Source organism: Serpula lacrymans (assembly GCF_000218685.1).
Source record: "Serpula lacrymans var. lacrymans S7.9 unplaced genomic scaffold SERLAscaffold_15, whole genome shotgun sequence".
Lineage (NCBI taxonomy): Eukaryota > Fungi > Basidiomycota > Agaricomycetes > Boletales > Serpulaceae > Serpula > Serpula lacrymans.
The window spans coordinates 466,016-476,997 of NW_006763304.1; the positions used below are offsets into that span (position 1 = coordinate 466,016).

The following is a 10,982-nucleotide window of genomic DNA, read 5'->3' on the forward strand; positions in this document are numbered from 1 at the left end:
GTCAGTGACTATGGAAACTAGATAACAAAGATAATGTTCGAATATAACGCCAACCCAGAAATGCTGAAGCTTACTCGTGCTATTAACCTTCTTAATCAAGTCCTTAATATGTAGTGATGGTCAAAAGCAAAAAGCTCGATTTGAATCTCGAATGAACCCAGAAAAAGTCAACACAAATGACCCTGCATTAAGAGGGAATCGAACCCCCGGCGGGTCGATGGCAACGACCCAGGTTACCACTACCCCATTAATGCTTATGAAATGATTGACGCCCGAATGCTTATACCTGAACGACGAGCAGACGTTGGCAGTCGCGTTTGCAATTGGCTGAGGCTGCGCTTGGCGAGGACATATAATACGACATCATGCATCATATCTTGTGCGCTGCCATCGGGCTCGAGTAACCAATGCACCATCGTTCAGGGCTCGATATTGTAATGAATTACGATGTGCCGAAGCAGGCACTGTCAGCTAGAGACAAGCCATTCCTCATGCAATTAGTATTAGTTCGTACCAGGGATGAGAAAACGCTAACGGACTGAGCCCAACATGTCAATCCACAGTCGATTCATTCCATTTTTAACCTAGCAAATATATGGGACTGGCAGGGTACTGTACAGTACGTACCTCCAGAGCGAAGGGCGGGTACTCCGATAGCGGGACGAGGGAAGGAGAGGTCCGTAAATGATACGATGGGAATCTTCAGGAACGTGCTTTCGACTAGGTGTACAACTCGAATTGCAGTCTGGTGACCAGAAATTCAATGCGATGAACTTCACGATGTAGCATCCAGTGAAGAGGTGAACGAAGTAGAGATCAAATTACTGAAGCTACATATTTCTAGAGGAGTATAAGATACATCTCAGCGAGGTAAGACAGGAAGGGGGTTAAGATAACGGTACTAATAAGCTTTGAGTCAGTGCGAACGAAAGGTCTGGACTGATCATATCACGGAATAACAACATTCTATGAGATTCTATGAGAACGTGGCCTTTGTTTTTGTTCCCACATAGGTGCTGATGAAAAGCCTCTGGCCAGGCGGGAGGATATGTTCCAAGGGAGCTTCGACTCCGCCCGCAAGGATACCCACGCGCATCATTGAAAGCAGCTTTTTGTGTTTCGCACATAATCAGCAACACGCGTGATGGCCGAACAAATAACAGAAACATACATTGTGAGCTGCGTGGGAATGTGCATATATCCCTCCAAAGAAAGACGCCGTCATGTCTTTACCGGCGTTGTGAGTCAACAACGCTTGTCCTCCAGGGTGGCTGTCCAGGAACAGGGAAGCGTCATGAATGAAACCAGATATGAGAAGGAGAGTGCGGGACTTCGATTCTTCTTGGACTGTACGAAGGTGAGCAAAATTAGAGTTAGGCCGTTGAGACGGGATAAGTAACAACGGAACTTGAAGTGAAGGAACATACATGTTTCCCACGTTACTATAGGTAACTCGCTAGAAGGTACAGGCCACTTTAACGAATCTTGCACATCCTTGAGAGCCTTAAGTTTCATTGTCAGCGCACCCTTTTCAATCTCGTTGCTAGGGAACACTCGAAGGTGCGAGGCCAAGCCAAAATAATGGCATCCGGCAATGAACCACTTGGTAGGGTCATACTGATACCACCGGAACGCATTCCTGGTTATAACGCAAATGTCGTGAGCTCGATGTGAAAATATAGACAGAACAGGACGATGATGTACCGGTAGTCCATGGGGAACTGATGATGGAAATTGTGGTAACCCTCGCCCATGGTAAGGAGGGCGGACACGAGATGATCACGGGGAGAGTGCTTGTCATCATATGGCGTGCTCCCAAGGTAATGTGCGATTGAGTTGATGCAAAATGTGCTCTGGAAGGTCGATCCAAATCAGTACATACCAACCAGCCAAGGCGACCTGAATACAAACATGATGGCAAACAGTCATGCGAAGCGCCCCAACAAAGAAAAATCCACCTCTCCAATCTCCCCAACAAATACCAGGAATAATCATTGGGAGCAAATAACCGAATACTGTTAGGATGTAAAAATACCAACGATGTTGCCATTGTACGAGCGGATCTTTGCGTAAGTCGGACACATCAGCAGGACCAGTGCGGAGGTCCGATTCAAAAATCATCCATCCAATATGGGTCCACAACAACCCGCGTTCCGAGTTGTAAGGATCAAGATCGGTGTCGGTGTGACGATGGTGCGAGCGATGACGCCGGGCCCACCAGTAACAAGAACCTTGAACTGCACTTGCTCCAGCTAGCATCAAGATAAACTGTAACGGAAACGATGCATTGTATGATCTATGGGACCAAAGTCGATGATAGCCTGTTATTGCCTCGACTTCAGCTTTACTGTGCCCAACGGAGATTCATTTCACCTCAAACCCACCCGCAGTTATACCTGATTGTGTTCTGTCAGTAGGCTCGGAAGAACGAAATGCATTGACACTCACCTAACATTGAAAATGTGTAATAGCACACAGAAGCAACAAAAGTCTTGAGAAGGAAAGGGACATAGAGAAGCCCATAAATCGACAGCGCCGGAGTGAAGAGTAATATGAAAAGATTGAACCAACGAACTCCAGTGATGGTTGGAAAATCCTTGGTAAGGTCGCGTATAACTTGAGTAGTGAACATGTCTCCGGCGCGCGACACTGAGTGAACAAGAAAGACCGTCAGGTATCAGATTACACAGGTAAGAAAAGGCTTTGTTACCAAGCGCTGGGTTATATATGAAGCTCGGGTTCGTCAACTGTGAGACAATATAAAAAACTTCCGCCTAGTTATTGTCCGAACGTCGAAACGTTTCGACTGATTCCATGTTCCGGACTCAGTCTGTCTGAATTACAATGCCTGATTTGCGCTCGGTTCGTAAAGACAAAAGCCGGGCATCCTGTGTCCAAATTCAAGCCCAGAAGTTTGAATGCAATCTGGATGAAACCAGAACCTTGACATTGGCCAACTGAGTGTCTGTAGTGAGGCACAGGCTGTTAGTCAGTCAGGATTATGCACTAAGGATCCTTGAGAAACAAAGGGATGCGCTGGGATGAAATTACTGGAGTAAGTAACTTACTAAGGACCTGTGCGACTCAGCATAGGGTTCAACTAGTAAATCGAGCTTCTACCTCGAGCGAGGCGTAAGAAAAAAAAAATGAATGAAACGCACGTCACCCAAACTGTTGCCCGTCTGCTTTTTAACTATCCTGCGCTCCTTGTAGATCCTTCTGTTTCGAGAACTGCAAGCCATAACTTCGCCCCTCTAATTAAACTGATGATAGAACCAAGGATGCGAAAAACGTCGACATCTTGGGTATTGTGAGGAGTGTCAAACACCGTTCAGAAAGGTTTAAGCGCATGAGCAGCAAAAGCACCCGAATACCAGATCAGATGAGTTTCCTGAACAATGTTCTTTCACATTCGAACGCTAAAACATGAGCCATAGGTTTGATCAAAGGACGTATATTCTGGAGAGACTCATCATCGTTTACTGTAGACCGCTCAGCTGCCTGCAGTGGCTGGTCACGCTCGCCCCACCGCTGGCACGTGCACTCGATGCAAGCCAAGCGATAAATGTCGAATTCACATTTTCTGAACAAGAGCACGAACTTGATGGTTGACAAACAAAAACAGTTCCATGTCGCCGATTCATAAATCACTATGCTTTTGTCTTTTGTCTTTTCCCAGCCTTTGAGACAGACGACACGCGTATGTTTCCCCGGCGCCTGCTTCAATCATTGGCCTGCCACGGTAGCTGGCCACGGTGTCATGAGACCCGGGCCCGGATATTCTCCACCTCTTGGACTTACCGCGTTGTTCTTCCTTCGAGAAGGGTAAACATTTACACTGAAGAACTCTGTAAGTGACTCATCTACAAGATCAGTTGATCCTTCTGCCTCCGGTGTTCACTCGACTGGGATCAACGTCTACTATGAATTGGCTATATCTACTTCCGTGCGAACATCAAGTTAATCGATATCCATCATCAGCAGATTCAGCAGGTCACGGTGCGATGGGCTCAAAGCCCATGCTTTGATTGTATCGTAAGGTATGGTCACCACGTTTTGAAGGTTCAAGTTTATACCAACTATGACCGGTCCGCTGTAATTCATTAGCTCCTCCAATTACGATAAAATTGTCAAATATGTCAGAAATATCAATAGAGCTCTTTGATTCTTCGACAGTGTCCCCACGGCCAACGGTCATGCGACCTGGCATGGTGTACTGTCTCTAATCGGCTGTCCGTCCCCGAGTTACGCTGTCTTACGACGATGGATAAAAGACCGTCAGATCCCACAAGTCTGTCCTGGACCCCTTGTTAGTCTTAGCTCTCTGCTAAATTTCCTTTTTTCAGTGGTGCCAACCATTAGCAAAGAGCCCTCGACAGAAGAACATATCAACGAAAATTTAACGTTCATGACGAAGCTATCAGTCTCGGCGGTCGTCGTCGCTCTCGCGGCTGCAGTCTACTCAACTGCAAGTAGTTCAGATCTAACACTTCCTCCTCAGGCAGTGGTCAGCAATTCCTTACTCTATGGGCGTCTATGAATTTTTAATGATCTGCTGCTTTCTAGTATGTCAACCCTCTTTCTTGGAACGTTCTTGGTGCAAACAGCACGCTATTCCGTAACTCGTCTATTGATCAATTCTTCAATCCTACCAACACAACTTCGCCATTCTTCCAAGTCTTCGATCCATCGTTCCTGAACATCCTAGGACCTAATGCCAACTTCCGTACTATTGTGGCAAACCCAGGATTCGCATTCGCTCACGAAGCGCCCATCTACGACGCAGAGTCTAACATCCTATATTTCTCGAGCAATGATGGCGGCCCACTTGGTTACAATGGGTGGTACAACAACAGTGTCGTTAGTATGCTAAACATGACGGAGGTTGAGGAGGCAATAGCCAGTACCAGCGGAAATGTTAACATACAAATCCAGACGGTATGTACGATTGCCTATATGGCCATGTATACTTTAACGCTGTCTTATCACAGCTCCCGCTTCCCGATACTGTTCAAATGACAAACGGAGGGACTGGCCCTTACAAGGGTGATCTCCTTCTCGTTACTTCCGGGCGTGCTCTTCTTCCACCATCAGTAGTACTCGTTAACCCTGTCTCACCATACAACGCCACTGTCCTCCTCGACAACTTTTACGGAAGGCAGTTCAACTCACTCAACGATGTAAAAGTGCTTCCAGGCACTGATATCATCTACTTCACTGACCCCACGTATGTGATCCTCATACAGTACATGAAATTTAGTACTAAATTTACCCAAACACTGTATAGATACGGATGGTTGAACAGTTTCCGCCCAGAACCCTTACTGCCATCGCAGGTTTATCGACTTGATCCATCTACTGGACAGGTTCGCGTGGTGGCTGACCAATTCATAAATCCCAACGGTGTCGCTTTCACCGCAGATGGCAGGACAGCATTCGTGTAAGTCTGGTCCCCACGTTCGAATACCCTGACTCCTGACTGTGGGATCGATCTAACAATACACCCGCAGCACGGACACCGGTGTTTCTGATGGCTTCCTCGGCTATAACCAGACATACCCTGCCACGATGTAAGAATTCTCCAATGTCGGGTTATCTACAATTGATATTCATTTCTTGGTAGCTATCAGTACGACGTTGACCCAGCTACTGGATCATTTATGAACCGCAGAGTGTTTGCTTACGCTGACACTGGTGTTCCCGACGGAATCCAGCTAGACACCATGGGGAACGTTTATTCTGGGTGTGGGGAAGGAACCCACGTCTGGAACCCTGAAGGCACTCTCATCGGAAAGTTCTTCATCAATTCCACTACGGCTGAAATGATGTTCACCAAAGCGGGATTGGTAATCCTGGATGAGGAAACGATATATCTGGCACAGATCCAGGCTCAGGGCACAAACTTGGTGACACTCTAAAAGGAGGAGACTGCTATCTTTTGAAGGCAACCTGGACGGTTTAGATCCTGAGATAGGCCTCGTGTATAGATAGGAACTTTGGACTTGGTCAGCTTTGATGAATCAATCGATGTATATTTTACCCAATGTTCTGCACTCGTCGAAAACTATTTCAGAGTCGTTTTCCACCACTGTCTCGCCGCTCTGCCTTGAGCTCTGCCCTGTCGCAAATCCGGTGCGACGTGTACCTTAAGTATAAATGTCCCATCACAACACGTGCAGTAGACGCAGATGCGGGATACAGACGCCGGGCCAGCGGAGCATCATTGGATATATTATCCATAAGAGGACTACAATCATAGTCTTGTACTCAGATTTCCTTTGTATCACTTTCTCTTCATCGACAAGACAATGTATACAATGTCGCGGACGACAAGCTTTCGCGGCCCTGGGCGATCCAGGAGTCGATCTAACAGTGATCCAGGGTATCCATACACGCCCCCATACCGGACTGCGTGGCCACCACCGGCACGCAGACAGTCAACTGACCCTGCACCTCCAACTAACGAATCAGTAGAGTCGCATGAGCAACTACAAGCGCGCATTGCACAGTTTCAGCCTCCGCCTGGGTCTCTCCTCGCACAACAGCAACAGAACGCATCGCGCTCCCCGACGAATCCCTCGACTCCGCGCTCACCTTCTCCTCACCGATCTCATCGTCGCTCGACTTCGTCCGTCCGGCGAGGACCACTCATTCCAGTTCCTCCACCCCCGGGCAGAACGGCGCTGACGACACCTCCACATACACCTGGGCCTCATGTGAGATCTTCGTCGCAGGTGTCAATTCATACTCCATCATCCGCGAATTATATCCCTCCCCAACCTGTGCAGGGGCATGCCTCTATGCATTCAAGTTCACATCACAGCATGCAGCAAGGGACACACTATCAGGGCACGCACCATAATAGTAACTCTCAGCATCAGAGCCCTTCGCACCAGCCCACACACCGCAGATCACGGTCTCGGCCACCCAGTAGGACCTCACATCACCGTTCAACAAGCGCCACAGGAGCTGCTGCTCTAGGGACGCTAAAATCACCTCCAGCCAGCTCAGTGACGCTGAACGCGTCCAGAGTTTCGCTGAATGCTACCACTGCACCGAAATCTTTGGGACATCAAACAACAGTATCGTCAGCCCATAGCGCTGCTGGACAATACCCTGGACAACCTACCAACAATGCCCACCAATCCCAGAATTTCCCCTCATCTGAAATGAGATCACGATCTCTTCCCAGAGCCCAACCTAAGACAGTCAAAGAATCCCGACCGGACCCACCGAGTACACCTGCAGCAACGAAAACCACGCCTCAACGACCCCCATTGCCGCATGCCACAACCAGTCAAATGAATACCGAGTATGTGAACATGCTTCTTGCACTCGATGGGATTCCGCGACTGCATAACATGTATGCATCCTTCTTCACGTGGATTTTGTTGGCGGGCTTTGTCTTGTTCCCTGGCACATTCACAACATGGCAAGAAAAAGGACAACAACAGGGACTAGGAAGCACGGTGACTGAGCTGATAAATGCTGTCCAAGACGTACCTTTGTAAGTGATTAAGAGTGCTATTAAAGATGACTCTGAGGCTTTTGTTTAGATACATTATCGCCTGGATTTGCACGGGAATTGGCGCTGCAGGTATGCTTTGGCTCTGGTGGAGATGGAGAAACAATTACGTTTGGATTGTGAACCGTATTTTTGTGTGAGTCATGAAATATGGTCAACTTTTGGCTTAAACGATTTGCCCTGACATAATACAGCCCTGGGCTTCTAAATTCTTTAGCAGGAATAATATCAACAATCACCAGCGTCTATGGTGGGCACCAAGGAGAGTTTACTACGACGAGCAAATCGACGATCATAGTGACAGCAGCTGTTGCTTTGGTTTGTGGTGTGTTGACAGGGTGGTATCAATTTTGGAAGCTGAGGCTTGTTAAAAAGCAGCACGACAAAGAGGTGGGCAGGGAGTTGACGGGAAAACACGGGGAGGGAGTTCTGAGCGGATAGCGAAGACAGAAAGGCAGCTGGAAGCTTCGTGTCGTCCTTGGCGGCACGCGTTATTTTGTGTTTTTATCTTGTAATGGTTATTTCATGTGTAGATTTTGGGATTCAAGAATATCGACCTCTACACGAATAAGTCGCCTTCTGTTGTATTTGTATGCAACACGGAAATATAAGCATACGAGTCCGTCTCTGTAATGTCTTAACGGCAGAAATCATTGTAAGCAGCAATTGAAGTGGCGAGTTGTGATATAAAAAAAAAAAGCTTGCTCTCCAATGTCTGATGTGTAATAGCTCGTATTTTCACGAATGGGCTGAAAATGGCGGAGGAGATTCACAGGTGAATAAAAGAGGAGTTATGATTGCACAGCTCTCGAACACATTCTGGATTGCTGGATTGAGTCCGTTATAGGCGGAGCCTCATCTCGTTGAGACTACGACTAAGGTCACGACACGCTCAATAGCGATGCTACCTTCGAGGCAACATCTGATGAGGAAAGGTTATCCAACTCAACGTGCTTCTCAACTCCGCGCTCTGTTGACCAGGGACATTATTCCAATGTGTGATTGTGACGAATACGATTTAACACTTACCAAACCTTGCGAATACTCTAGCTGGTGTTCCACTTGCTTCCCGTATCATAACTGGCAAGTCAGGATTATGTTGCTTGATCGTGGGGTACGTAGACAATATGAACTGGCTGTCCATGTCCATTCCATTCCAACACGCGAGAACATGAGCACCTCAGTTCCGTTTCATGCGAAAATGAAAACGAACGTGCTCACCGTGTCCCTGCGGATGCTTGACCGGTCTGCGAGCATAGAATGCGTATTTCACGCAGTGCTGGCGACAATGCCTTTGCAAACGAGGCCATGGGCGATAATAAATTTAGCTGAGGCGGTCGGTGGGAGGAAATGGGAGGTTGAACTTATGTAAGCGGGGGCGTGGATACAACGCCCGGTTGTTGTTTTCGTTGAAATCGTCCGTCATCCAGTGAAGCTGCGGCCCATCCCTGGCATTTGCGAGCGAACACGCCTTTGCACTTGACTGTTACAGAACATATCAATGGACGACGAACAGAGACAAGAAGACTGGCTCAACAGCAGGAAAAACAGGCTGCCCTCGTTCACTGAAGTGTTGTCGAGGAGGACGCGTCCACCTGTCGACTTATTCATGTTTTAGTAAGTTTTTGTGCAAAAAAAGTATTTAATCGTGTGAGCTTATAATCTTATCGCCAGCCTTTTCCTCCAACGCGAGGGTGCAGAGGATATTCTCGACTTCTGGTTGGATGTCCAGCAACACGAAAATCTGTGTAGGGCGTATTTCAAGGATGTGCGAAAGTCTGGGCGAACCATCAAGGATGATTGGCCCCAGTACTGGGAGTATGCAAGGCGTCGCGGGTCTATCTACGGTACAGTTGTAGGTTTGCAGCCCAATGGTGGTGGGACGAAGCGAAGTACAGCCAGCACGGGCGATATGTTGACCGAGAACGAGAAACGTGCTTTAGCTACCACCGGAGACGAGAAACACGCAGGCATGCGCTCAGTCAGCCCACGTTCACCCACCCCCAACCTAGATGGCGCTCGTATCGCATCACCCAGCGAAGGCTACGAACCTCCGCGGTCAACGACGCCATTTTCCTTGTCTGGTCGCACACCAACGCTGTTTAACAGCAGACGCGCATCACGTGCACCAACCGTTATCCCGCGTTCGACTGCAATTACACGGCTCGATCTTATTGCCTCTGCTGAGCGCATATTCTTCCGCTACCTATCCCAGGCGGGCAACGCTGTCAACTCCCAAGAAAATCATGAGATATATCTGCCACCTTCCTTGCGCATTCACAGTTTCCCATTGAGTAGCACACAAGAGCCCAAGACGCAAAGTGAGCTGAGTATGCTGGCCCAAATCCCTGATATGTTCCATGCCCAAAAAGAATACTGCTTCCGTGCAATGGAGCAGGACGCGTTCCCCCGATTTTTGAGAGCTAAAGCTTTCGGGAACTTGACTCCCGTATCATCTCTAGTGAGGCTTGTGGTTGGATTGATAGTCCTGTGGATTGGTTTGGCGGTAGGGTTCTCACTTATATTCCTTGACGTGCATCCAAAATCCAAGCGGTTCTTCGTACGTACAACTAAATTTTATATCTCGTCCATTGCGCAACGCTCACTCTTATACTTATGTGTTTGTACAGCTCTTTATCCCATTCACGGTTGCGATTCTATGCCTCATCTCTCACCAATATGAGCTGGATCCCATTCTTGTATTCTTGCGACAGTCGGAAACAACACCGTTCCGCACGCTTACCATCCGTGAGCCGTACGTGAAGAAACTACTCCTCGGTCGCGCAGCCTGGGTCAGCACCCTCGTGGCGGTGTGTGTTACCGCCTTAACATTGATCTTCTGGGCCGTCCCAGGCCATCGACTGTAGTGGATATGAAGGGTTGTGATCGCACACAGCCAGGCAAGGGGCATATTTGGTTTTTGGAACCCTGGATCATGGAGAGATTAAGGATAAGAGGCGCTGGTGTTTCACAGCACGGTGTATGATATTTATCAAGGGTCGCTATTCTCGATTAGGCACAGTTGTAGCTGGTGGTGATCAAGTTTTTTTTATTTGTTCGTCGTCGCCTTTTTATTTGTTCGTTCCAGTTCTTATCGTTTTATCTCCAGACTCTATTACTATTTTATAAATTTTACTACCTCCCGCTCGCTCCCCCCATACCCTCCTACGAAGAAGTCTACCATTTTCTTGTTTGCAATGTCAGTCCTCAGTTATCCATCATACTAGTTATCGTCGTTACCGTTCATTTGTTGGCACCCGGAACTTCTTTTCTTTTCTTATATTCTCTACGACTTTTTTTATACGTAGAACGCTAGTCTCTATCTTTAATGCCCCCTCCTTTTTATGGGTCCATATCATGATTTGCCTGGAATTGATTATGTGGTAGCCGAACACTACAAATATGATTGAATTGCTATGAATAACAATGCTGTTGATGATATCATAGTAGGACACTG

The 10,982-nt window shown here is 47.7% G+C and overlaps 5 protein-coding genes across 5 annotated transcripts; 3 read left to right on the forward strand and 2 right to left on the reverse strand.

The window, feature by feature from the left end:
- Positions 1–325: 325 nt before the first annotated feature.
- Positions 326–3,281, reverse strand: SERLADRAFT_478320 (uncharacterized protein; the record flags this gene model as incomplete). The annotated part of the gene is made up of 10 exons (XM_007323256.1): positions 326–471; positions 540–1,108; positions 1,172–1,347; positions 1,428–1,639; positions 1,705–1,853; positions 1,912–2,321; positions 2,385–2,396; positions 2,449–2,649; positions 2,711–2,982; positions 3,069–3,281. The coding sequence occupies 7 exons, from the start codon at positions 2,630–2,632 to the stop codon at positions 977–979; spliced, it is 1,275 nt and encodes a 424-aa protein (XP_007323318.1).
- Positions 3,282–3,591: 310 nt separating this feature from the next.
- Positions 3,592–6,094, forward strand: SERLADRAFT_478326 (uncharacterized protein; the record flags this gene model as incomplete). The annotated part of the gene is made up of 9 exons (XM_007323257.1): positions 3,592–3,825; positions 3,876–4,040; positions 4,108–4,291; positions 4,347–4,507; positions 4,567–4,938; positions 4,992–5,227; positions 5,288–5,440; positions 5,511–5,570; positions 5,624–6,094. 7 exons carry the CDS (start codon positions 4,264–4,266, stop codon positions 5,916–5,918), a joined length of 1,305 nt encoding a protein of 434 aa, XP_007323319.1.
- A 941-nt stretch (positions 6,095–7,035) lies between these two features.
- Positions 7,036–8,094, forward strand: SERLADRAFT_478327 (uncharacterized protein; the record flags this gene model as incomplete). Its single annotated transcript, XM_007323258.1, has 3 exons — positions 7,036–7,507; positions 7,557–7,661; positions 7,720–8,094. The coding sequence occupies 3 exons, from the start codon at positions 7,170–7,172 to the stop codon at positions 7,964–7,966; spliced, it is 690 nt and encodes a 229-aa protein (XP_007323320.1).
- Positions 8,095–8,412: 318 nt separating this feature from the next.
- NDUFA2 (NDUFA2, NADH ubiquinone oxidoreductase 10.5kD subunit) lies at positions 8,413–8,832 on the reverse strand (the record flags this gene model as incomplete). Its single annotated transcript, XM_007323259.1, has 3 exons — positions 8,413–8,495; positions 8,555–8,661; positions 8,747–8,832. Coding segments are annotated over 3 exons (276 nt in total), but the record flags the coding sequence as incomplete, so codon positions are not given.
- Positions 8,833–9,002: 170 nt separating this feature from the next.
- Positions 9,003–10,964, forward strand: SERLADRAFT_453208 (uncharacterized protein; the record flags this gene model as incomplete). Its single annotated transcript, XM_007323260.1, has 3 exons — positions 9,003–9,142; positions 9,200–10,085; positions 10,156–10,964. The coding sequence occupies 3 exons, from the start codon at positions 9,027–9,029 to the stop codon at positions 10,390–10,392; spliced, it is 1,239 nt and encodes a 412-aa protein (XP_007323322.1).
- Between the last annotated feature and the right edge of the window lie 18 nt (positions 10,965–10,982).